Below are 27,246 nucleotides of genomic sequence, written 5' to 3'. Positions count from 1 at the left end.
CTGTTCTGTGAAGCACTCAGAGATTTGAGTGAATTTTTTTTTTTTTTTTAAAGTGCGCTTGTAAGACTGCTGAGCAAATACGGTGTGACAAAAAGTATTGCAATGACCGCCATTTTATTCTCTAGGGTGTTAGAGAAAAAAATGTATAATGTTTGGGGTTTGTAAGTAAGTTTATAGCAAAAAAAATTGTTTTTAATTTGTAAACACTGAGTCCTGCTCTTTAAGTGGTTAAGAAACTCAAATACATCAATAGTGATAACAATTCAGAAAACTGCATATTAATTCATAGGATGCATTGCATTTATACAATATCCCTTGTTGACAGAAAAGGAACACATGAAAAAAATCAATAATTGAAAAAATAAATACGTGGAAAATTAAAAGAGAGGGGGGGGGCACAAGGAAATAATGGGAGAAGTATTGATCAGAATTGGGATAATCAAACAAAAAATTCAAGTTAGAAATAGTGTACAGGGCTTTGACACTATTTTGACATCACTGATCATGGAGAGGGATTGACCCTGTGTAGCTAATCTGGTGAATATATATTTGGTGTAAATATAAATATATATATATATATATATATATATTATATAAATGGGCATAGCGTCAATATTTTCTTATGATGTATTTTTTTTTGGCTCTCATATATGTTTTTCCTCCTGTTCTACTGGTTTTCTCACTTTTTCATATACATTTCTTATTATCTTGCAATTTTTACCCCTATTGATGTATTTGAGTTTCTTAAATAATGATATCTGTTTTACTTCCATGTTCCCTCATTTACCATCTGCTTTCCCCTAGGTTCCGATCAGATGAGATTGTGTGCTGCGCAAGCGCATGCCCAGAGGTCTCCTGCCTGACGCACGGAGGCCGCTCACGCCCCCCCCACGTGTTCGGCCTTCTTTCATTGTGGTAAGGCGGCCTGGACGGCGTTCAGTTGCCATGGCCACGCATGTGTCGTGGGAAGATGACGCGGGATGGCATCAGCGCTGATGCGACGGTTTGTTGTGACAGGCTCCACGCTGTCAGGCGTGTTTACATTACAGGACACTTGTCTCGCTCACCATCAATTCGCTGATGGCCTAGGCGGGATGGATCGGATGTATGGGATGGCCATTGGCGCGCCATGGTGGGGGGGCATCTCTTTTGGCTCCTCCTCCTTGTTCAAATCACTAAAATGATTGGTTGCCCCAAATCTTACCCTCACATTTAAGGTATGGTGCTGACACACAGACGCTCTAATGAAGTGTGTGTGCAGCACCTGGGTCCACGCCACATACCAGCCCCTGATTAAGGTAAATCTTTCAACCCTCTGTATAGATCATGACTCTTTGAGATGAGCCTTAAGGCTTTATCCACAATGAGGGTCCAGTGCTGTGTCCCATATCTCAGTGTGAAGTGCTGGTACTAATGCTGCCCAGCTCTGCCCTATTGTTGTGAACAGATGACTCACCTGCACACCCTATGTTTACATGTAAATAATCGGCATTCATATGTAAATAGCGGCGGCATTACTAAGAAAATAGCTGCGGCTGGTGGCGTTCATATGTGTACATACTTCCCTGCAGTGAGGAGATGATGTGCTGTAACCTCTAGCAACCAATTGGTGAGCAGTATTACTGTACAGTAATCTCTAGAAACCAATTAACAAGCAGAACTCATTTTGCTGTAACCTCTAGCAACTAATCAGTGAACTGCAATATGTGCTGTAACCTCTAGCAACCAGTCATTAAGCAGTAATGATAGCTGTAACCACTGGCAACCAATCCCCAATTGCTGCCTGATCTGATACAGTAAACTGATTTTAAGTCTAGCTGCTATTTATTGTATGACTCAGAGCAGGTGGAGAGTGAAATTGCATGGGGGGGGGGGCAAGAATTTTTTTGCTCAGGGTCCAATCAATATTAAAGATGACTCTGACTGTCTCATTCCATGTCCTCTCTCCCACTAGTGATGTGCCTGTCTTACACACTTTTAACCACTTGAGACCTGCGTTAGAGCCAAATGACGGCTACAGCGCGGACCTCCTTTGCCGGGACTACGTCTATTGCCGTCGTCCCGTGCACAAGCGGCCTGCGCGGCGCGCTCTGTGATCGGAGAGTCTATGAGACCACGGATCCGAGCAAGGGGTCGATCCCGACCCCTTACCATGTGATCAGCTGTCAGCCAATGACAGCTGATCATGTGTTACAACGGAGCCGGTAATTGGCTATTATTCCTCCTCGTGCTGACAGCGCGAGGAGAAAATAAAGAGCCGATCACCGGCGGCCGTGATCGGGACATCAGTCCCGATCACGGCCAGCTTACCAGTGCCCACCTGCCCCCCTCAGGAATAAATCGGTGCCCCCTGTAAGTGCCACCCATCAGTGCCCACAGTGCCACCCATCAGTGCTCACAGTGCCGCCCACAATCTGCCTCAACAACAGTGCTGCACCCCAGTGCCACATAGCAGTGTCATCTATCAGTGCCCAGCAGTGCCACCTATCAGTGCCCATCAGTCCCATCTATCCGTGCCACCCATCCGTGCCGCCTTATCTGTGCCCATCAGTACTGCCTTATCGGTGCCACCTTATCTGTGCCTATTAGTGCCGCCTTAACTATGCCTATCAGTGCCCACCAGTGCAGCCTATCAGTGCGCCTCATCTGCGCACTTCAATGAAGGAGAAAAATGATCTATTTGCAAAATTTTATAACAAACTATTAAACATGATTTTTTTTTTTTTGGCAAAAAAAAAAACTCCCAGCTGTAATTAACCACTTCCCACCCGGCCAATGCATATATACGGCCGGGTGGGAGCCGTCTACTCCTGATAGGACGTTCAGGAACGTCCTTCAGGAGTAGCGGGATCGCGCGTGCCCGCGCAGCGGCGCGATCCCGATGTGCTCGTGTCACCCGGACACGGCACATCTCAGATCGGCAGGAGGGCTCTGTGATTGGCCCTCCTGATCACATGACGGCCGTGTCCAATCACGGCCGTCATGTGATGTAAACAAACAGCCGGTTGCTAGGCAAACGGCTCTCCTCTCCTCACACGGAAGTCACCGCTGAGGAGAGGAGAGCAGAACGCTGCAGCCGGCTGATGATCAGTGAGTATGGGCTGTTTTTTACAGCTTTTTACTCACTGATCATTAGTGTAGTGTAAACACACAACACACCACACAGTACAAACAGTCCCCACACATGTCCCCAAAACACACATGTCCCCAAAACATACATGTCCCCAAATAATAAAAACACATGTCCCTAATAATAAAAACATGTCCCCCACATATGTCCCACTAAAATCACATGTCCCAATGATTATCTGCACACATATGTACGTGATCACCTGCACACATATGTACATGATCATTTGCGTACATATGTCCGTGATCACACAAACCAATTATTATACACTTAACGGAATTTTTTTTACCAAAAACATGTAGCAGAATACATTTTGGCTTAAATTTATGCCAAAATTTGATTTTATTGGATTTCTTTTCAAATAGAAAAAAGAAAATATTGTTTTTTTTTCCAAATTTCCGCTTTTTTTGCGCTTATATCGCAAAAAAAAACGGAGTCGTGAATAAATAACACCAAAATAAAGCTCTATTTGTGCGAACAAAATAATAACAATTTCATTTGGGTACAGTGTAGCACGACCGCGCAATTGTCACTGAAAGCGCTAGAGCGCTGAAAATTGGGCTGGGAAGGAAGGGGGTGAAAGTGCCCTGTATTGTAGTGGTTAAATACCACCAAAAGAAAGCTCTATTTGTGGGGAAAAAAATAATAAAAATTTCATTTGGGTACCGTGTTGTATGACCACGCAATTGTCATTCAAAGTGCATCAGCGCTGAAAGCTGAAAATTGGTCTGGGCAGGAGGGGGGTTTAAGTGCCCAGTAAGCAAGTGGTTAAGGACTAACAAAGAGGATCCCATGGGATGCCCTCTGTAGGTTACCGTATCTTGGCCCTGATGCACCTTGGCAAAATTGTGAAATTTTGACAATTCAGAAGCGCATGAAGGCCATGGAGAGGCAAGGTCAGGGAAGACTATGAAGGGGGTGCAGGAGATGATCAGTGCCACAGTCAGGGCAGCGCAGTCGTGTGCCAACCTGTGCTTGAGTCTCTCCCTCAGCCCGGCCCTTAACCCCACCTATGCAGGGCTACACTGCTGTGGTCCGGAGGTGCCAGTCCAGTGCTGATCCTCAGCCATGGTGCTGACACTGCCTGCTGATTGGCTTCTCCGCTGCTATCTCCCTCACTGTCTGAAACCAGCACCGTGATAGAAACTGAGCACTGACACCACACCAGCACCGATATGGAGAGCACTGATAGCAGCAACTCGCTGCGGGACCCAAAAATATGACACCGCTCAACCTCTTCAAACAGGAGGGTATGGGCATATAGTACAGTGTGCTATTTTTTTTTTTTTTTTTTTTTCTGGTACAAGGAAGTGAGTCAAAGGTAGAAAAAAGGTCAACGTGCTCGATTAAATAAATAGTTTATAGAGTTATACATATACATGGTCTACTGGTCACATGTGTTGAATTCCTCAGAGATCCGTGCCTCATTCATTTTTATAAATGTGAGGTAGTCAACACTGGCGTGAGCTAGGCGAGTGCGCTTATCGGTCACGGTCCCCCCCTGCTGCGCTGAGCGTCCTTTCGGACGGGACACTGGACAAGGGGCAACCCAACTGTTCCATTGCAAATTGGGCAAGCTCTGGCCAGAGGTCAAGGCTGCCCACCCAGTAGTCCAGGGGTTCATCACTTCTCAGAGCGTCCACATCGGCCGTTAACCCGATGTAGTCGGACACCTGTCGTTCTAGGTGTTCCCTGATGCTGGATCCGGATGACACCTGTCGATGGGCTGGCTGAAAGAATGACCTCATATCAGAAGTCACCAACACATCTTCAAACCACCCTCTTCTTGCAGGCACTGTTGGATTGGTAATCACAACTTTCTCTGGGAGTTCCTCCTCTGCCAGCGCACACAAAAGCAGAATGCAGCATTTCTCGAAGCAAGGCCTGGAAGTGCTCCATTCTGACAGCCCTCTGTGACGGTGGTAACATTTCTGCCATTTTGTGTTTGTACCGGGGGTCTAAGTACGTTGCCACCCAGTACTGGTCATTGACCTTTATGCTTTTTATACGGTTGTCCCTGTTAAAACACTGGAGCATGAAGGCCCCCATTTGCACTAAACTGGAAGCGGTGTGGTGGCCTGGCTCCTGCTCATCCAGAATGTCGTCCTCGTTCTCCTCTCCCCATCCAGCACAACAGGGATCCCAGAAAGGTTTAAACCATGCTCTTCTTGCTCCTCCTCATCCGCCCCAGCATCATCCTCCTCTGACTCCTCTTCAGACTCCTGTTTTTGACTTGTCTCAAAGTATCCCCCCCCCCCCCCCCGGGAATTCATCCAGCAATGCGACTTCCTCATCTTCCTGCTCCTCCACGGCATGATCAATGACACAACACAATGCACTCTCCATAAAGAAGGCATAAGGTACGATGTCACTGATAGCGCCATGGCTGCGACTGACCAGTTTGGTGATCTCATCAAATGGCCTCAGAAGTCTGCATGCGTCGTGCATGAGCAGCCACTGGCACGGTGAAAAAACAAACTCCCCAGAACCTGTTTTGCCGCAGAGTTTGTACAGGTAGTCGTTAACTGCACGTTTCTGCTGGAGCAGCCTATCAAGCATATAGAAGGTTGAGTTCCATCACGTCGGGCAATCGCAAATACGACGTCTGACCGGCAGATTGTGTCGCCGCTTAATGTCAGCAAGGCGAGCCATGGTCGTGTAAGATCTTCTGAAATGGGCCGAGATTTTCCTTGCCTGCCGCAAGATGTCCTGGACCCCAGGGTATTTGACAACCAATCGCTGCACGATCAAGTTTAAGACGTATGCCATGCATGGCACGTGTGTAATTTTGCCTTTTTTCAATGCACTAAGCAGATTGGCACCGTTGTCGCGCACCACTTTACCAACTGTCAAATTGAGCAGTGTTAGCCACTGATCTGCCTATGAACGCAAACCTGAAAGGAGTGCAGGGCCAGTGGGGCTCTTGGCTTCCAGGCACAACAGACGCAGCACGGCATGGCAACGTCTCACCTGGCATGTCGAATAGGTTCTGGGGAGCTTGGGCGGCACAGCCGAAAAGGAGGAGTCAGCCGAGGAGATTGGTGAAGAGGCAGGCCTGCATGCAATCCGTGTTGGTAAAACCAAATCTACATGGGTGCCACGGGTTACATGCTTGACGGCCGTCAGAAGGTTCACCCAGTGGGCAGTAAAAGTGATATACCTTCCCATGTTTGCTAGACCACATGTCTGTGGTCAGATGTATCTTGGCACCGACACTGTGTGCCAGAGATACTTTCACCGCTGAACATGGCCATATAGCTCTGGGATGCACTTCTGTGAGAAATGCTTCCTTCCTGGGACCTTCCATTGTGGTGGTCCAATTTTTTATTTTTTTTTACGCTCGACCATTTGGCCCACGGAAGCCTTTTTTTTTCCAGAAAAACGTGAGGATGGCAGGTGGAGTGGAGGATAATTGGATAATTGTGAGGAGAGAGAAGTAGGAGACTAGGCTGCACGGTGAGAGCCTGGAGTGTGGCTTTGTGGGTTCTGTTGCTCCCACTCGGTGATGGCAGCTCATGTGCTTTCTTAAGGCGGTCGCCCCTAGGTGAGTGTTGGGCTTACCGCGACTTATGCGTTGACTGCGAAGGCTGCAGATAGCAACACTATTGTCAGCACGTTAAAAAAAAAAGCCCACACTGTGGAGCCATGTGCCGGCGTCCTGGGAGCGCCAGGTGTGATCGTACATGGTTGATGCCTCGCCCCTGATACATTAGCAGTCTGCTTTGTCCCTCCTGTGCAATGTAAGTTATTCCTGCTTCTCCTCCCTATCTGCTGGTCCATATCTCCCTCTGAACTCCCCTCTTCCTCTCTTGTGGGCACCCACGTGACATCACTAGACACGTCATCGACGTCGCCTTCCCGACCGCTATAACTGGAGATCTTGGAGTAGGCAGCAACAGCAGGGACCAACCTCCTCCTTGGGCTGATCTGGGTACTGTCATCAGACTGCTGAGTGGCGGTTGTTGCTACCTCCTCTTCCGGATCCAATGCCAAGAGTGGCTGCCCATCGGCAATGTCATGTGATGGATCGGAAAATAATTCCTGTGACTCAAGCGGAGGCTATATGTTGGTGGTGGTGTCTTTTGGAGGTGAAGAGGGTGCAGAAGAGTAAGGCTGAGTGAGCCACTCGACCAAGTCTGGTGCGTCCTTTGATATAATCGCATGCAACTTCTGCAATTTGCCACTTTGCCTCAAGTCTGTTGCTCCTGCCCTACTACCCCTGTGGAAGGGCCTGCCTCTGCATGTAATCTTTTAAATGACCCTGTGACAAAAGTTTCTACAGAAGTGCAGTATGTACAGTGGTGTGAAAAAATGTTTGCCCCCTTCCTCATTTCCTGTTCCTTTGCATGTTTGTCACACTTAAGTGTTTCGGAACATCAAATCAATTTAAACAATAGTCAAGGACAACACAAGTAAACACAAAATGCAATTTGTAAATGAAGGTGTTTATTATTAAAGGTGAAAAAAAATCCAAACCATCATGGCCCTGTGTGAAAAAGTGATTGCCCCCTAAACCTAATAACTGGTTGGGCCACCCTTAGCAGCAACAACTGCAACCAAGCGTTTGCGATAACGTGCAATGAGGCTTTTACAGCGTCCTGGAGGAATTTTGGCCCACTCATCTTTGCAGAATTGTCCTAATTCAGTTACATTAGAGGGTTTTCGAGCATGAATGGCCTTTTTAAGGTCATACCACAACATCTCAATAGGATTCAGGTCAGGACTTTGGCTAGGCCACTCCAAAGTCTTCATTTTGTTTTTCTTCAGCCATTCGGTGGTGGACTTGCTGGTGTGTTTAGGATCATTGTCCTGCTGCAGAACCCAAGTTCGTTTCAGCTTGAGTACACGAACAGATGGTCGGACATTCTCCTTCAGGATCTCTTGGTAGACAGCAGAATTCATAGTTCCTTTTATCACGGCAAGTCTTCCAGGTCCTGAAGCAGCAAAACAGCCCCAGACCATCACACTACCACCACCATATTTTACTGTTGGTATAATGTTCTTTTTATGAAATGCAGTGTTCCTTCTACGCCAGATATACTTGGACACACACCTTCCAAAGAGTTCCACTTTTGTCTCATCGGTCCACAGAATGTTGTCCCAAAAGTCTTGGGGATCATCAAGATGTGTTGTGGAGAAATTGAGACGAGCTTTGATGTTCGTTTTGCTCAGCAGTGGTTTTCTCCTTGGAACTCTGCCATGCAGGCCATTTTTGCCCAGTCTTTTCCTGATGGTGGAGGCATGAACGCTGACCTTAACTGAGGCAAGTGAGGCCTGCAGTTCCTTGGACGTTGTTGTGGGGTCTTTTGTGACCTCTTGGATGAGTCGTCGCTGCGCTCTTGGGGTAATTTTGGGCGGCCGGCCACTCCTGGGAAGGTTCACCACTGTTCCATGTCTTCGCCATTTGTGGATAATGGCTCTCACTGTGGTTCGCTGGATTCCCAAAGCTTTGGAAATGGCTTTATAACCCTTTCCAGACTGATAGATCTCAATTACTTTCTTTCTCAATTGTTCCTGAATTTCTTTGGGTCTCGGCATGATGTGTAGCTTTTAAGGATCTTCTGGTGGACCTTACTGTGTCAAGCAGCTCCTATTTAAGTGATGCCTTGATTGTGAACAGGTGTGGCAATAATCAGGCCTGGGTGTGGCTAGAGAAATTGAACTCAGGTGTGGACAACCACAGTTATAGTATGTTTTAACAAGGGGGGCAATCACTTTTTCACACAGGGCCATGATGGTTTGGATTTTTTTTCACCTTTAATAATAAACACCTTAATTTACAAATTGCATTTTGTGTTTACTTGTGTTGTCCTTGACTATTGTTTAAATTGGTTTAATGTTCCAAAACACTTAAGTGTGACAAACATGCAAAGGAACAGGAAATGAGGAAGGGGGCAAACACTTTTTCACACCACTGTATGTGGAAGAAGGTATTTAATGCCCCGCTTCAATCTGTCGTTTTTGGGGGCCACTGGTCTATCACACCAGTTATAATACCTTTTTCTAATTGCGTTTGTCACTCACTCTTTGTAGTATCGCTGCAGAACCGCTCAGCAGTCCCAATGCTGCGCAGTGGAAATGCACTATACTATGCTTTCTATATGTGCAAGTATTTTATACATGTATTACACCCCTATATACTGCACACCAAATAGTATACCTATACCAGTCCTTAAAAGGACCTTTGTGGACTTAGTAGCTAGTGATTTGTAGACTGTCCCTCAGTCCCTACACTGATGAATGACAGCTGCAGAATCGGGCAGCACTCAGCTCAGCAGCACAGCAGTCAAGTATAATCTGCTTTCTATATTTGAAAAAAAGTATATTATACGTGTACAATCCTATATACTGTACACCTATACCAGTCCTTAAAAGGACCTTTATGGACCTAGTAGCTAGTGATTTGCAGACTGTCCCTGCTCCAAACACCAAACTGTACCTACACTGATAAGACAGCTGCAGAATCAGTCAGCAGTGCACCATAATATACTTGAAAGAAAGTGTATTCTAAGTGTATTACAACCCTATATACTGTACACCTATACCGGTCCCTAAAAGGACCTTTTGTGGACCTAATAGTAATAGCTAGTGATTAAACTGTCTGTCTGTCCGTCCCTGCTCCACACAGCGTCCTGTCCCTACACTGACAAAAGACAGAATGTAAAATGGCCGCCAGATCAGGTCTATTTATAAGGTTGGGGGTATGTCCAATTGTCCATGTGCTGAAATGTCTTAATTGGCTGTCCTGTACCCCATGATGGATGTGACGTGTCAGTTCTTTACAATGTACACGCATATGTCCAACGCGCGAAAAGCACCAGAAGTTTGGCGAATCGTGAACGCGCAAAATTTGCCGCGAACCGCAAGGCCATCTCTAGTTCTGTTAACCTCCTACCCCTGAAGAAGCAAACCAATACGGTAAACTTGAAACATGTTGCTCATCTCTGTTGCTTATATCATTTTTTTTTTCAACAGACCAATGGTGGTTGTCAACTTTTGTCATTCAATTGCATATACCTGAATTTGGATCCAGAACTAATTTTTATGTACTGTTTCTCTTTTAACATTGAGCTATTAAAATTATATATTTCTTTGTACTTCCTTGTGATCGCTTAGTTGTTCACTGTCCCTCTAAAGTCCCATCAAGAGGAATTTTCATGTACACCCTGGGATGTGGGTCAGTGTAACTCTCTATTTAGTTGACCATTCAGCACCCTTTACCAAATTTCTCCTTTTATTCCCTGGAGCCATTATTGTTCTCACCAACGGGAAACCCTAGTGGTCAGGAGACCTAGGTATGTCTAATCTAAGAGGATGGAATACCTTGATTGTGTATATACATGCAATTTACTATCGCTCTGCAGGTGAGAGTTCTGTGAGCACGGAGGTGGCATGGATGGTATATATATCTGCATAAGTTTAGACATTATCCTCGGTGTGGGGATTTATCAAACACTGAAGATGATCACTGTCATTGAGCTCAAAAAGACTGAGTTTAAAGAGACTTTTCATTCCGACATTATATTATGTTTTTTGATTGCATGAAATATGGTTTTAATATACATATGAGCATGTATGCATTTGTTAATGATTTTGAGAGCACACATTGATTAACAATCAGCAGTGCACTGCTACCCTTGATTAGATGATGCTGTAGGAGAGTTTCTACAGGGTGGTAAAAGTAGAGGCTTATCTTGTAATGTATCGAAGGGGCACCACATCCCATGTTATATGGAAGAATTCTGTGTGGAATATGTTTAGGACTTTATTGGCACCCCAAAGAACACACCATGCCTATTATTATTTAAACCAAAACAATTTTTATTAACTAAAAATCTAAGTCCTAAAACGGTTTAAAATTTGTTGGTCTTAAAGTACAAATTGTTTTGCCTTAAATATATCAAGCCTGTGATTGCCCAAATTCAATGGTGGGCAAATAGCAGCATTTAAAATGACTATTGTTGTGCTGGGTGGTGATTGAAGGCCCATCCATGGCTTGAGTTTTCAGAATGTTAAAAGCTAAAGTCATGTAGTTATCAAAAAAGGGACAGCACATTCCATGTTATATAAGAATTTTGTGTCGCATATGTTTAGGACTTTATTGGCACCCCAAAGAACACACCATGCATATTAAAACCAAAACCATTTTTATTACCCAAAAATCGAAATCATAAAATAGTTTAAAATGAAATAAATAAAATAGTTTCTAGCCCAATACTCCCCGGAAAAGACTTCTGACGAAAACCGATGCTCATCTCGAATCCCTGATCACGGCAGCCGAGTGGAATCGGGTGATAAAACAAATGAAATCAGGAAAGAGCCCAGGACCGGACGGCCTTTCCGCAGTGCATTACAAAACATTCTCTGATGCCCTTTGGACACCCTTCCTTAATGCCTTTAATTCCATATCCTCCGAGTCTTCTCTCTAGGGAAATGTTAGAAGCCCGCGTTGTCGTCATCACCAAAGAAAACAAAGACCTAATGTGCACGAGTAACTATAGACCCATATCCTTATTAAATGCGGACGTCAAGATTTTTTCCAAGATACTAGCTAATAGACTCTTGCCACTACTCCCTGCAATCAATTCCCAAGATCAAGTAGGGTTTATCCCTGGCCGAGAAGCCGTGGATAACACCATTAAAGCAATCAACCTATACCACTTGATGACGCATTGTTAGAAGTTTTTGAGTTATTAATATTTTAATTGATAAGGGTTTCTGAAAATATATGTAAGTTATATGTTCGGTGGTAAGTGATGGTTTCTGAAGGTCACACAACAGCAGATCGTATAGATGGGAGTGGTTTTGTTGAGTAGGTATTTCTATTTTTGAGTTACTATGTCAGAACAATGGGTGGAGTTATGCTACTTATCTATAGACTGAACCATATTTGGTATATATGCAAATGTGGATGTTATTAGGATATGCTGACATAACATCTTGAAACAGTATAGGAATAGGGTAGGATGATGGGAAGAGTAGGATCGGTGGGAAGAGAATGGATTCTACACTTTGGAGAATGTAGATCAGATGACCCTTTCCTGCTTCTGAGGCCATCACCATGCCATATGTTACCAGATGTCAATCTTGTCTTTGCTTGTCTTTCTGAAAAATAAACCAACTATTGAACGGACGAAGGATTCTTCAATTTCTACTCCTGAAAGTACGTTTGAAATGCCTTTGATGAAGAAATACCTATCTCCGCTATACACACCCTTTTGGAGAAGGGATACTGATTCACATATTACACAAAGACTTTGCTATTCATTAAACGCCCTGTGAGTGAGTATGTAGAGTTTCCACTACACTACATTTACATTTTGCTATTCTACACTCACTTTTAACACGCATACAAACCAAAAAGGCTTCTTCCTCTCCATGGATGCGGAGAAGGCATTCGACAGAGTGCCTTGTGAGTACATGAGGGCTGTCCTTCAGGCAATAGGCCTGAGTCCATGCCTTTTGGACCTAATCTTCTCGCTTTACATGGGACCATCGGCCAAAGTCCAAGTAAACACTGTCGAATGCCTTCCCCATCTCTAATGGTACGAGACAAGGATGCTCTCTATACCCCATTCTTTTCGTTCTTGCGCTTGAGCCATTCCTCCGCAAACTGAAATTCAACCCCGATATCAAGGGTATCCGAATGCCCAAAAAGGAGTACAAGTACGCAGCCTTCGCAGATACCCTGCTTTTCCTAACAAACCCAGTGATCTCCCTACCGACACTGACGCAATTCAAGAACTTTCGCCTACTATCCAATCTAAAAATCTATTTCTCAAAGTCCTTTGCCCTCAACATATCCCTACCTCCACCCCTAGTCTCCCATTGCAAAGAAGACTTCCCATTCCAATGAAAACGGGAATCTATCACTTACCTGGGAATACAGCTCCCATCCAAACTCCCTGACCTATACACGCTGAATCACCTTCCCCTCTTGAACAGACTGTCTTCTGACCTTAAATCATTGAACAAACCACTATTTTCCTGGTTCGGTAGGGCGGCAGTACTAAAAATGAACATTCTACGGAGAATGCTCTACAAACTATTTCTATACAGCCTCCACCTGTATTTTTTTTTTTCAAAGTATACAGAACCATCTGCTCCAGATTCCTATGGGGGGACTGCAAATACAGAATTGGCTACTCCCAACTTTCTCATCCAAAACGACTTGGAGGAATAGGTCTTCCAGACCTCCTAAATTATCATATGGCTACACACCTTACAAGAATAGTGGACTGGAACGTTCACTCCACCCAAAAGGACTAGAAGCGTCTTTTACAAACGTGTCTAGACTCCCTCCCATATCCTTCCAAAGAACATAAGACACCCCTTAATTTGACCCACTCTAGAATGCTTTCGGAAAACATGCCACAAAACCCCAATATCCTCCACTCTCGGCCCGCTAACACCGGTTAAATTAAACCCCGACTTTCTGCTGGGCATGCATAGCCAATTCCTCACCAATAACTGGCCGCATGATCAGATGAGGGCATGCCAATTCTTCCACCAAACAAAGACATGCAATGCTCAAGGCAGCTCATACCCTTCGAAAGATTATGCACCCAACAGTCACCAAAAGCCCACCTAATATCTGTTACACATGATCTCATTTCCGCTAACACATTAGCCAACGAGAGCCCCGCATGTAAAGAACGGGAGAAAGATCTTGTCATCTCGCTCTCAGAAGAGCAATGGGAATCAATCTTTCTAAACCTCCATAAAAGATCCATTAACGTTGACACCCAAGAAAACTGATACAAAATCCAAACTAGATGGTACCGTATACCCTCCCTCCTACACAAATTTAATCCCACCATATCGGACGTATGTTGGAGGTGTCATCAGGAGAAAGGCTCCTTACTTCACATGTGGATTTTGCACCTCCCTACCCCGCATCACATCCAAAGTTACCTCATACACACTTGAATTCACCCCAGACCAGTTCCTCCATCACTCGTCCTTTCCACGCCACTCATACCACAAATCGTTAGCAATGCATATGATCAATGCAGAAAAACCATGCATCCCCTTATTCTGGAAATCCACCTGTGCGCCCTCACTCAGATTGGCTCCACAGACTCAGTGAAGTGGCCGAAATGGAAACTCATCCACATCGCACGGGACACTCCCACGAAACTTGGCGTAAAATGGGCCTGCTGGTCTCATTTTCAGTCAACACCGGAATACGCTACTATAATGGCCTCACCCACACAGACGACGACTTAACCTGGGCTCGCCCTCATATGCCATACTCGGAACCCCACTATAACCCCCCCCTATATCTTCCTCCCTCTCCACTTGACGAATCCGCTAATGCAGAAGATCATAAGTACCCCCGACACTTAGGACCCCCCTTGAACACAATGGAATATGGGAAGCCAGAGATGCCTCCCTTCCCATTTACCCTTGACCTCCCTCCCCTTACCTTTTCTCCTCTCCACCCATCCCTTACCTTGCCTTTACCACACCCCTATGACAACCCTATCTACGCATACTCCCTAACCAGCACCACCTATCCAATAGCCAAGCAACTAGTCCATCTCCCCCCCTCTACAAGGTCCAAGACCAGACAACAAATACCCATAACGCGAGTGGAAGAACGTCAGATCTCCTCCCCACTCACTTAAACACGCATAACCAGGCTACTTCTAAGTTTTCTGGGTTCCTCTACAGCACATCTCACCATAATTAAGCCCCTTCCGCACTATTCCATGCTACCTCTATAATTTGCTACTCCTTACCACCTGGCACCCTACCCAGAATAGTAGGGTGGGATGCAACTCCCGACCACCTACCCACCTTGGCTATGATTTTGTACTAGAAGTCATTTAATAACGTGGAAGTGTTTTGGCCTTGTAACCCCCTAACATGTGTTTATTTCTGTTTTAATTTACCTGTAAATCTTTTCATATTTCTCAAAGTAAAATTTTGGTGAAAAAATAGTTTAAAATTTAGTTGGTATCAAAATACACTTTATTTTTTTTATTTTTTTGCCTTCAATAGATCAACCTGTGATTGCCCAAATGCAATGGCGGCGCCAAATAGCCCTATTTAAAATGACTATTGTTTTTGCCAGGTGGCAATTGAAGGACCATCCACAGCTTAAGTTTTCAGAATGTTAAAAGCTAAAGTCATATTGTTATAAAAATATAGGAAAGTGTAAGTGTCCCAGAAGGAACATGAAAGCATTGATTAGCCGTGAAGAACTTTAACACATCTGGTTTTATACAATGTTCATCCAAGTCTTATTGAATGTTCCAAGACTGCGTCTTATCTATTTTTGATCACTAATGTGCCCTCCTGTCCTCTTCTCACCTATAACAAAAATAATGACTCGCTCACAAGTGAATTTTATTAATTTAGCCACTTAACCCCTTGACAACTGGGCGCTTAAACACCCCTCGTGACCAGACCAATTTTCAGCTTTCGGTGCTCTCACACTTTGAATGACAATTACTCAGTCATGTAACGCGGTACCCAAATGATTTTTTTTTTTTTTTTTTCCCCCACAAATAGAGCTTTCTTTTGGTGGCATTTGATCACCGCCTGGGTTTTTTTATTTTTTGCGCTATAAACGAAAAAATTTGATAACATTTTGCAAATTATTTTTTTCATGAATTTTGGCCACAATTTATACTGCTACATATCTTTGGTTAAAAATAACCCAAATTAGTGGATATTATTTGGTCTTTGTGAAAGTTAGTCTACAAGCTGTGGTGCGAATCATACAAAATTGATCACATCTGATGTACTGGTGGCCGATCTCACTTCTTGCGACCTAAACAAGTCGGGAAAGTACAAATACCCCCCAAATGACCAATTTTTTTTGAAAGTAGACATTCCAAGGTATTTAGTAAGATGCATGGGGAGGTTTTTGGTGTTTGTAATTTTTTTTTTCCCACAATTCTTTGCAAAATGATTTTTTATTTTTTTTTTTCCACAAAATTGTCATTGTAATAGACACGTAGAAAGGCCCAACATGCAGAGCGCGCCATCACGTGTTCTAGGAGCATAAATTACACATCTAACTTGTTGACTACCTATTACACTTTTGAAGGCCCTGGAGCACCAGGACAGTGACACGTGGCACTAATATGCGGCACTGACACGTGGCACTGATATATGGCACTAATATGTGGCACTGATGACACGTGACAGTGATGTGGCACTGATTATACATGGCATTATACGTGGCATTGGGGCAAATGGCACTGACAGGTGGCATTGGGGCAAATGGCACTGACAGGTGGCACTGGGGCAAATGGAACTGGGAACAGATGGCACTGGCACACTGGGGAGATATTTTACTTATGGCCGCTGCAGCCGTTTATTTCTCCCTCCTCACACGCTGTCTTTGTGTGAGGAGGGAGAGCAGCGCTGAGAGATGATCGCATATGTTTACATATGAGATCATCTCTCATTGGGCATGCCGATCGCGCTGTAAACGGCCGCTGTGATTGTCCGTTTACAGCGATCTGTGTCTGGGGGACGCGGCCAGAACAGAACTTCCCAGATGCGGGAGCGCGCATTGCGGAAGTAAACAGGAGGCCGTCCAGGGACGACCTCCCGGCAATTGGCATCCACTCTGCAGCCGTCTTTCGGCTATAGAGGGGACGCCTAGTGGTTAAGGACAGAGCCTTTTTTTAACACCTGTTTACAAGGTAAAAAAATAAATAAAATTTTGCTAGAAAATTATGTGGAACCCATTATTTTTATATATATATATATATATATATATATATATATATATATATATATTGTGAAAGATGTTGCGTCAAGTAAATTTGATACCCAACATGTCATGCTTTAAAATTGCGCCCGCTCATGGAATGGCAACGAACTTTGACCCTTAAAAAATCTCCATAGGCTATGTTTTTAAAAATTTCTACAGGTTACATGTTTAAAATGACAGGAGGTCTAGTGCTAAAATTATTTCTCTCGCTCTAACGATTGTGGCAATAACGTGTAGTTTGAACATCGTTTTCATATGCGGTTGCGACTTGCGTATGCATTCGCTTCTGCGCATGAGCTTAAGTAAGGATAAGTTCACCACTTTTTTTTTATTTTTTTTTTTTCTATATTCCAGCCCCCTATGTACCAATATAGCATTAATGTAGTTATTTTGCTAAAATATCAAAGCTTTCTATTCTACAGATGCGTACCTTATTGTCCTCATCCATGTTCCCAAACATATTCATTAGTTATGTCTTTCCTCCTGGAAAGACTAGAGGTCATAACACAGGAAGGAGTTGACCAGCTGACCTCATTAGCACATATCTTGCATCATCCACCCTCCTACCTACCCACCCATTCCAAGCTGCACATTTTTTTTTTTTTTTTTTATGAAATGCAGTTAATCAGTGATCACCCTTCTCACTAAATGCATAATATACAATCAGATTGCACAGTGTATGGCCATCTTTATGCAAGTACATAGCATAGTTGCCAACTGTCCCAAATTTCCCAGGATTAGGACATTTGTCCCGATTTCAGTTTGTCCCGGGAAATTGAATTTCCAGTTTTTTTGGCGCCGACCGCTAGAGGCTGGCGGCCGGCGGAGACAATGTCTCCGCTGGCCGCCATTTTTAAGAAGACCAGAAGTTGGTCTACAATATAGAGTACCTGTGGCGCCGCCCACCCTCGCTGCCAGTGTGTGTATATGTGTAAAGTGCAGTGGGGGCGGCGCCACACTCTCTCCGCGTGGCAATGGCAGCATGTCCTGTCGGGGGGCCAGTGTCTGTCTCTGTGGCTGTCGGGGCCAGTGGTATGTCGGGGGGCCAGTCTGTGGCTGTCGGGGGCAGGTCTGTGGAGTATGTGGGGGGGGGGGCTGGTCTGTGGATGTCAGAGGGGCACCAGATGTAAGGAGGGGCTCCGCTGATGGACACAGATGTGAGGAAGGTACCTCTGATGGGACACCTGATGTAAGGACAGACTCCGCTTGGGACAACTGATGGCATCTGGTGGCAGGCAACGTGGCTAGTGACGCACTCATGGCTCCCACTGACTCTGCATTATGGTGAGTTGAATGATTTCATTTCATATTACAATGTAATAATAGAAATAATGCGCTTCAATCATCCTGACACCATAACAATCATGGCGACGGGATGATTGAAGCGCTAACACCAGGTATTTGGAGTATCTTTATCCGATTGTCAAACTCTGGAAAACACATATTGCTATTGTGGTGTAGGATCGGGGGGGCTGCTGCCCCTCCTTTCCCTCTCCCCCCCCCTCCCTCTCCCTCCTTAGACTCTAACCACACCCCTTTGAGCCACGCCCATATTTCGCCGCTTCGCGCAATGCATTTTTCTCTAGTCGTCTGTCCAGGACAGCACTAGAGAGATAGGCTCCACCTCCAGAGGCAGGAAACACAAACCAGATCTTTAAAGGGCGGTCTCCGTCCCTTCCCCTTCAGTCTTTGTGTTTCCTCCACCGGAGGAGGAGGCTGGATCAGGAGCTCTCCTTCCCCTGACGGTGGGATAGCCCATAAGAGACGGGGAAGGAGTTCTGGGTACCTGTTGGTAACAGACATCTGAAGTCCTCCGGTCGGGTTGACTGCAGCTACGAACCGGCATTCTCCTTCTGAAGCCCGGGGAGGGCTGTCGTTTCCACACCTGACAATAGGTTCAAAATTGGGCGCGAAGTCAGGTGGGGGGCGGGCACAGGCATCGAGTTCCGGCCTGTGGAACGCAGGAGGAGGATAGAGGACTTCCGGCAATCCACTACCGGTTCCGGGTCGCGCGGCGAGCGTGGACGTTCGGGACCTTGGCGGCTATTTTAAAAAGCCGCGGCCACAAAGCGTTCGTGCTGCATCGCTTACGAAGGGAAAAGCCTCCAGGCGGTTAGGTGTGATTCCGATCGAATATGGATGCAGTGGAGAGTGGCAGTGGAGCCAAACCAGCTCAGGTAGGCAAACACAGAGGTGTCTTGTACCTACAGGGCTGGGAGAGAGGGGGGGGGGGGGGGGGAGTAATGGACTAATCAATGCAAAGGCATTCTGAAATGGTCCAGGTGTATTTTTTTCCTCCCTCCCTCTCTCAAACAGGATCCGGACTAAAGAGTCTTGCGAATCCTGTTAGCGGTTGGTGGGGTGCACATAGGTGTTTGGTGAAGGCGTCCTATTGTGCTAAGGTTTCGCTGACGTTAGCTTGTCTGTTTTTCCCTCCCTTCTTCTCTCCTTCTCTTGCCTTAGGCTCTGCCCAAAGAACCAGAGAGGTCAGGGGGGAAGAAGAGATGTCCTTCATGTGTGAGTAAATTAAAAGAAGGATGGTCTAAGCCCCTTTGCAAACCATGCATAGACAAATTGGTCTATAAGGAAGCTACGGGAGCTTGTAAGGATTTGATTTCTGGAGTACAGAAAGAAATGGAGTCCATCAAAGCAATGTTGGTGAACCTTGAAACCCCAAAACCAGCCGCAGTTCCCTCTGCTTCCACCCCAGTGGAAGGTGACGAATCAGAGGAGGAGGAACTTGATTCTCTGGATGGCCTAAGTGAGGCGGCATCATCCAGAGATGTTCCTGTTCAAGGGTCAAGCTCTCCCAGATACAGGCTCTCACTCGAGGAGGTTGATGCCTTACTGGGGGTAATTTTATGAGACGCTCAAAATTAGAGAGGAGCCAGTCTCCCTGTCCTTGCATGACTGGATGTATCAGACCCTAAAAACAGATTCAGTTAGGGTCTTTCCGGTTCATAGCACACTGATTGGTTCCTCCCACTCTTTTTTGATTGAATCTGAGAAAAAGTTATTTTTCCCTAAAAGTATGAAGCAGAGATTCCCCTTCAGCGAGGACCCCTCTTGTGTTTGGAATAAAGTGCCCAAGGTAGACGCAGCTTTTTCCCAGTGTGCAGTCAACAGACCTCGCCTTTGAGGACATGGGTGTTCTTAAGGAACCCATGGATAAAAGGATGGAGGTACTATTGAAGAGGTCATGGGAAGTAACCATGAATAAATTAAAACCTGCAATGGCCACGACAATAGTGGCTCGCAACTTGGAGGTCTGGCTGGAACAATTACAAGGCCATTTGGAAGGGGGTACCTCCAGAAAGGAAATTCTGGATTCCCTTCCTATGCTACATAAAGCAGCAGGTTATATAGCAGATGCCTCTGCGGAGTCTGTTAAATTGTCAGCCAGGACCGCTGCCCTCGTAAATTCATCTCGCAGGGCACTTTGGCTGAAGTCTTGGTCAGGAGACTTGGCCTCAAAAGTGAGGTTATGTGGCATCCCCTTTGAGGGAGACCTTTTGTTCGGGCAGGATCTTGAGAAAGTCCTGGACCGTACTGCGGACAAGAAGGCCTTTCCTGTCAAATCTAAAAAGACTACAGGTAAACGCTTTTTTCGTCCTCAAAGGCAGGGACAGTCACAAGGACAGACCTCTAAGGAGTCAACCCCTAAGAAACAGTGGATGGGAGGAAAACAGAAAAGCAATCTCTTTTCCTCTTCTAAAAAAAACACTAAATCACAGTGACGTGGTTCCTGTGGGGGGGAGACTGGGGCAGTTCCTCCCACAGTTGGAAAACGCTACCCCAAATTCTTTTATTCTGAGGATCATCAGGGAGGGTTACAAAATACAGTTCAAACACATCCCACCTGCAAGGATGTGTCTGACCAAGCCTCTCAAAGACCCCCAGAAAGCGACAGCTTTGCTGTCGCAAATTGGTGATTTAATAGATCAGAGGGTTCTAGTGCCAGTCCCGCCACAGGAAATAAATCAGTTTCTATTCGCACGCGTTTGTAGTGAGGAAACCGTCAGGCAAATTCCGGTTGATTTTGAATCTGAAGTTACTGAACAAGTGGGTAACTTACAAGAAATTCCGGATGGAAACAAAAAATTTTTTACAGTGAGATCAGTACTCCCTCCAAATTGTTTCATGGCCTCTCTCGATCTAAGGAACGCGTATCTACACATCCCGGTTCGAGAAGACTCTCAAAAGTATTTGAGGATAGCGATTCTTTGGGGAAGTCAGATTCGATTCCTCCAATTCAGGGCTCTGCCATTCGGTCTGTCTTCTTTCCCCAGGATATTCACCAAGGTCCTGGCAGAAGCATTGGCTCCCCTAAGGCTGAAAGGGATCGCTGTCATACCGTACTTGGACGACCTTTTATTCTTTGCCCCCTCAAAGCTCCAACTGCAGGGAGATCTGAGGGTAGCTATCTCTTGCCTAAAAAGGCTGGGGTGGTTGATAAACGAAGAAAAGTCGCACCTGATACCAACACAGGCCATACAGTATCTAGGTTTTCTGGTGGATTCAGTGTCACAGAAAGTCTTCCTCACAGGGGAAAAAGTGGAAAAGGTGAAAGATGGTAACCTTCTTGCAGTCCAATCGGACAATCGGTCAGCTATGGCAGGGTTGGGCCTATTAGTGGCAACAATCCCTGCAGTTCCTTGGGCAAGAGCTCATTTCAGGTGTCTCCAGGCCAATATTCTGAGCAGCTGGGACGGGACACAAGAGTCCCTGGACGGGACTATCCATCTATCCTCAAAGACCAAAAGGTCTCTTTGGTGGTGGAAGAGAGAGGAGAACCTAGTACGGGGTCTATGGTGGTCTCCTCCAGTGTCTGTTCACATCACCACGGATGCCAGTGCTTGGGGCTGGGGGGCCCACTTGGGGTCGAAAGTAGCCCAAGGATGCTGGGGGAAGACGCAGTCCCAAAGGTCGGCCAATTGGAGGGAGTTGCAGGCAATCTGGGAAGCCTTAAGGGCGTTTGCCAGGGATCTGAAGGACCACCATGTACAGGTCCTCTCGGACAGTATAGTGGCGGTTTCCTACCTAAACAAGCAGGGAGGAACAAGATGCCCGTCCTTGATCAAGCTAACAAGTACGATCATGCATTGGGCAGAAAACCTAAAATCGGTTTCAGCGGTCCATCTAAAGGGGGTGGACAACCACCTGGCAGACTTTCTGAGTCGACACCGGGTGTACGAATCAGAATGGTCACTAAACAGGGAGATTTTCCAGCTGTTAGTGCGCAAATGGGGTCTTCCGGAAGTGGACTTGTTCGCCAGGAAAGCGAACACCCAGGTCCCAGTATACTTCTCCCTAGAGAGGGAGGCAGGGGCAAAAGGGATAGACGCTTTGGCACAAAGCTGGGCATTTCACATTTGCTACGCCTTCCCCCCCCCCCCCCCCCCCCCCATTCAAGCTAATTCCTCTAGTCCTGAGGAAATTTTTGCAGGAACGGACCACATTGATACTAGTGGTTCCGTATTGGCCGAAGAGACCATGCTTTTCGATGCTGCTGGGCCTGACAGACGAGCCTCCCCTCATACTGCCCGAGAGAGAGGATCTGCTGTCCCAGGGTCCAGTTCTGTTGCCAGAACTGCAGACCCTAAAGTTATCGGCCTGGCATCTGAAGAGAGTCTCTTGAAGTCTAAGGGACTCTCGGATAGGGTAATTAAAACACTCCTTTCTAGTAGAAAGAAGGTAACCCAAGCAATTTATGTTAAGTACTGGAAGGTTTTTTGTTCATGGTTGGACACTAAAAAGGTGTCTAAGTATCCCGACAGTCTTGGAGTGTTTACAAGACGGTGTGGATAAGGGACTGGCCATTAGTACCTTAAAGGTACAAATTGCGGCCCTGTCTGTTTTTTTGGATCAACCTCTGGCGGTAGACCCGCTAGTTAGCAGGTTCTTTAAGGGGTTGACCAGGATTAAACCTGTTCCTTTCAAAATTTTACCCAAATGGGACCTGTCAATTGTGTTACAGGGATGGGTAAAAAAGTCTCTGGAAGAAGAACCTTCCTTGAAATGGATCACGCTTAAAACTGTGTTCCTAGTGGCTATTTCCACAGCAAGATGCATTAGCGAGCTTCAGGCACTTTCGGTGAAAGCCGTTTTTACAAATTTTTGAAGATAAGCTGGTGTTGCGCATAGTGACAAAGTTCCATAGAACACAGGAAATTGTTTTACCTTCGTTCTGTGGGTCTCCCACTAATCCTAAGGAGGTAGAGTTTAACCAACTGGATGTGAGAGCCTGTGTCTTACAATATCTGGAGATGTCAAAAAACATTAGAAAATCAGATGCATTATTTGTTTTACATGCGGGTAAAAAATTGGGGTCACAAGCTTCAAAAAATACAATTGCAAGGTGGATCAAACAAGCTATTGTAGAAGCCTACAAAGGAATGAAAATGGAATGTCCTTTTTCCCCCATGGCTCACTCCACACGGGCACTATCGACCTCATGGGCAGAGCGAGCTGGAGCAACACCAGAACAAATTTGTCGAGCAGCAACTTGGTCAAGCTACTCGACGTTTATGAAGCATTACAGATTGGACCTTATCTCAGCGCAAGACCAGGCGTTTGGGAGAAAGGTCCTTCAAGCGGTAGTCCCCCCCCCCCCCCCCCTAATCTGGTAAGTTCTGGTTGATCCTCTCTAGTGCTGTCCTGGACAGACGACTAGAGAAAACGAGAGTTAGACTTACCGGTAACTCTGTTTCTAGGAGTCGTCCAGGACAGCATGATTCCCTCCCTATATGCTGTTATAATGCTGGACAAGTGTTTTTGTCGTTACAGAAGCCGTTTCCGGGGAAGTTCTCGTTTACAAGACTGAAGGGGAAGGGACGGAGACCGCCATTTAAAGATCTGGTTTGTGTTTCCTGCCTCTGGAGGTGGAGCCTATCTCTCTAGTGCTGTCCTGGACGACTCCTAGAAACAGAGTTACCGGTAAGTCTAACTCTCGTTTTTTACCTTATGCCACACCTATAAATGCACGCCCCGCCCCCTAATTATACCATGACTCCGCCTACTGCCAAAAAAGTGTGTCTTGACCATAAGCCTGTCCAGGAAGTAAGACATTACTAATAAATAAATATGTTTGGAAATATGGATGAGGACAGTAAGGTACGTGTCTGTAGATTTATTTGAAAGCTTTGATATTTTTGCAAAATACATACATTAATGCTATATTGGTACATAGGGGGATCTCTCTCTCTATCTCTCTATCCCTCACAAATGCGCTTCTGGAAGAATGGTCAAACATTCCCATAGACACACTCCTAAACTTGTGGACAGCCTTCCCAGAAGAGTTGAAGCTGTTATAGCTGCAAAGGGTGGGCCAACTCAATATTGAACCCTACAGACTAAGCCCTTGTACACACAGTCGGAGATTCCGACAACCAAATCCGTCGGATTTTGTCCGAAACTGTTGTATACACAGTCGGACGAAGTTGATGGAAAATCCGATCGTTCAGAACGTGATGACGTTGTTTCGTTACGACGGGACTACGTTCAGGCTAGTAGCCAATAGCTTTGATGTAGGCATTTGATCTGAGCATGCGTGGCACTTTGTCCGATCGGAATTCTCTACACATGATCGGGGTATGTCCGATCGGAGCATTTTGTCGGAAAATATTTCCGGCAAGTTGGAAAATTTGGTCCGACGGAAACAGTCCGCTGCAGACCACACACAGTCGGAATATCCGACCAAACGATCCGATCGGACACATTTCGTCGGAATCTCCGACCGTGTGTACAAGGGCTAAGACTAGGATGCCATTAAAGTTTATGTACTTGTAAAGGCAGGCATCCCAATACTTTTGGTAATGGTGTATATGATGTTCTATAGCAAACAAGGTTACCTATAGCTGATCTCACTTAAAACAACCCTTACTTGCAAGCATTACAAATTAAGTGTATGCTTGGGCATATGAACTGGGATACCATTCAACTTTTATGTGTGTTTAAAGTATGGCGTCCCAATACATTTGGTAATATAGTGTATTTGCATCCCTAACCATGTCATGTCTAAAAGCCTTTTGTCATTTTCTTATTGTCTTCTTTATATCTAGGACTTTTAAGTACCTGTTTAGAAATGGACCAACATTTAAAGAAGAAGAATGTGCTTTGTATGATGCTTGCTTTGAATGTTTTGATCATCTGCTATTTTGTCTACTGCAAATCAAGTCTTCTAACAACATTTTACTATACAAACCATGGGAGTAGCTCCTTCATTAATCTAGCTGACAAAAATAGATCCCTTTGCATTAATAAGCAATCAAATGCTGTCATGTGGACTGCAAATACTTCTTCACGCTTTGGAAACAAAATGGGGGTGCATGCAGTGCTTTATGCTCTGGCAAAGCTTAATGGACACCAAGGATACATTTTACCAGAGATGCATAATGAGCTAGGAAGGATATTTAAGATAACATTGCCTGTGCTTCATCGGGATGTAGCTGAACGGATTAAATGGAGGAAATATAATCTGAATGACTGGATGTCACCAGAATATTCCAACATCTCTGGACAATATGTTAAATTGGGTGGTACTCCATGTTCATGGACCTTCTATCATCATATAAGGGAAGAGATTCTACAAGAATTCACTTTTCAAGACCATATTAAGGAAGAGGCAAATTCATACCTTGCAAACCTGAAAGGGAATAGAACAAATGTGACCTTTATCGGAGTTCATGTTCGCAGGGGGGACTATTTATCGGTCATGGCTCGGCAACGGAAAGGTGTGGTAGCCGACAAAAACTATATGCAAAAAGCTATGGACTATTTCAGAAAGAAGTATGATAATCCTCTCTTTGTGGTGACCAGTAATGGGATGGATTGGTGTAAAGAGAACATTAATACCTCTCTAGGAGATGTACATTTTGCTGGAGATGGTAAGGAAGGTTCTCCTGCCAGTGATTTTGCCCTCCTGGCACATTGTAACCACACCATTATGACCATAGGGACATTTGGCTATTGGGCTGCATACTTGGCTGGTGGTGAAACCATCTATCTTACAAACTTCACTTTGCCAGATTCTCCTTATCTTAAGATTTTCAAATACGAAGCCGCATTCCTTCCAGAATGGATTGGAATTCCTGCAGACCTGTCTCCACTTTTGAAAAAATGAAATCCTTTATTTTTTTTCATTGCTGTCTTATTTGACTGTAAATTAAATTTGAAGCTTCCTGTGGGACATAATGGAAGTACAGCTATAATATTTGTGTTTTTTAAATATAAATACTTGTCAAAAAGGTAGGTATTAGTTTTTATTAGTCTGGCAGAAGAAAGTGATGGAGAAGCGGTTTCTTTTGGATTTTCACCGGTTCTATACTGTCTTTTGGCTCTTGCTTATTTTTTTGAACATTGTCCTTTTGGAAGTCTGACCACTATATCAACTTTTGTTGGTTTATTACAGTATCATCTGCAATCATTCTTCTCCTTGTACATGTAGATTACTGTTAGGATGTCAATGCTTTCTATTTTTTATTTTATTTTTTATCTCAAAGGACAACTTTCACAATCCAACATCTGTCACTCATATGTTTGTCATCCTAATTCCCCGTACACACGATCGGATTTTCCGACAAAAAATGTTGGATGTGGGCTTGTTGGCGGAAAATCCACCCGTGTGTATGCTCCATCAAACATTTTGTTGTCAGACTTTCCGCCAACAAAGGTTGGCTAGCAGGTTGGCAAAGCAGGCCAACAAATGTTTGTCGGACTTTCCAATTGTGTGTACAAAAGTCCACACATGCTCGGAATCAGAAAAGCCGAAGATATAACTAGCGTTCGTAATGGAGATGTCCCGTATGTCTTGTAGGTCACTACGTTTCTAATTCTTGGCCAACATTTGTGTATGCAAGACACGTTGGAGCCAACACCCTTTGAACAAAAAATCCATGGTTTTGTTGTCGGAAAGTCTGATCGCGTGTATGGGGCATTTCGTTTGTGGGCCATGTCTACTTCCTTTGCATGCTTTATTTCCATGTTTTATACCTTTTGAAAATAATAAAAATGATATTCAACCTTAAATATAATTACTGGTCCTATTCACAAGTAATGGCTTGAGGTGATTGAGCTGGCACATACTACTGATCCATAGGAGTGAAATTACTGTCAAGGCAAATTATATACATTTCTAGGTGTCGCTGCCTTTGTATGTGACCTCATATGCCAGTGGTTTAAAGAATGCCTTGGACAAAAAGTACCAGAGGTTAATATGGGCCATCAGTAGTACAGGTAACCCTATGATTATGTTTTTGTGGAACAACAATCCTTTTCTCAGGCCTCATATTTGCAAATAACTGCAATTTTCTGCAGTGGGACAAAGCATGCAGTCAAAAACGGGCAATAACATGTTACGCCCACTTTTTTTTTTTTTTTTTCC

General features: G+C 44.9%; 1 protein-coding gene across 1 annotated transcript; it reads left to right on the top strand.

Annotated features, from left to right (window-relative positions):
* Nucleotides 1-1,201: 1,201 nt before the first annotated feature.
* Nucleotides 1,202-27,246, top strand: LOC143989128 (galactoside alpha-(1,2)-fucosyltransferase 2-like). The gene is made up of 2 exons (XM_077489151.1): nucleotides 1,202-1,298; nucleotides 24,926-27,246. Exon 2 carries the CDS (start codon nucleotides 24,949-24,951, stop codon nucleotides 25,984-25,986), a length of 1,038 nt encoding a protein of 345 aa, XP_077345277.1. The 5' UTR covers nucleotides 1,202-1,298; nucleotides 24,926-24,948; the 3' UTR covers nucleotides 25,987-27,246.

This window comes from Lithobates pipiens, unplaced genomic scaffold (assembly GCF_037356315.1).
Source record: "Lithobates pipiens isolate NorthernLeopardFrog02 unplaced genomic scaffold, aLitPip1_a1.2 Scaffold_18, whole genome shotgun sequence".
In the NCBI taxonomy this organism is placed as follows: Eukaryota; Metazoa; Chordata; class Amphibia; order Anura; family Ranidae; genus Lithobates; species Lithobates pipiens.
Note: the sequence above shows the minus strand (reverse complement) of the source record. Positions and strands in the feature narration are given on the sequence as shown.

Bases quoted from the DNA above. Each gene is read 5' to 3' on its own strand.
- LOC143989128 (XM_077489151.1), top strand. From the start codon at position 24,949: ATGGACCAACATTTAAAGAAGAAGAATGTGCTTTGTATGATGCTTGCT.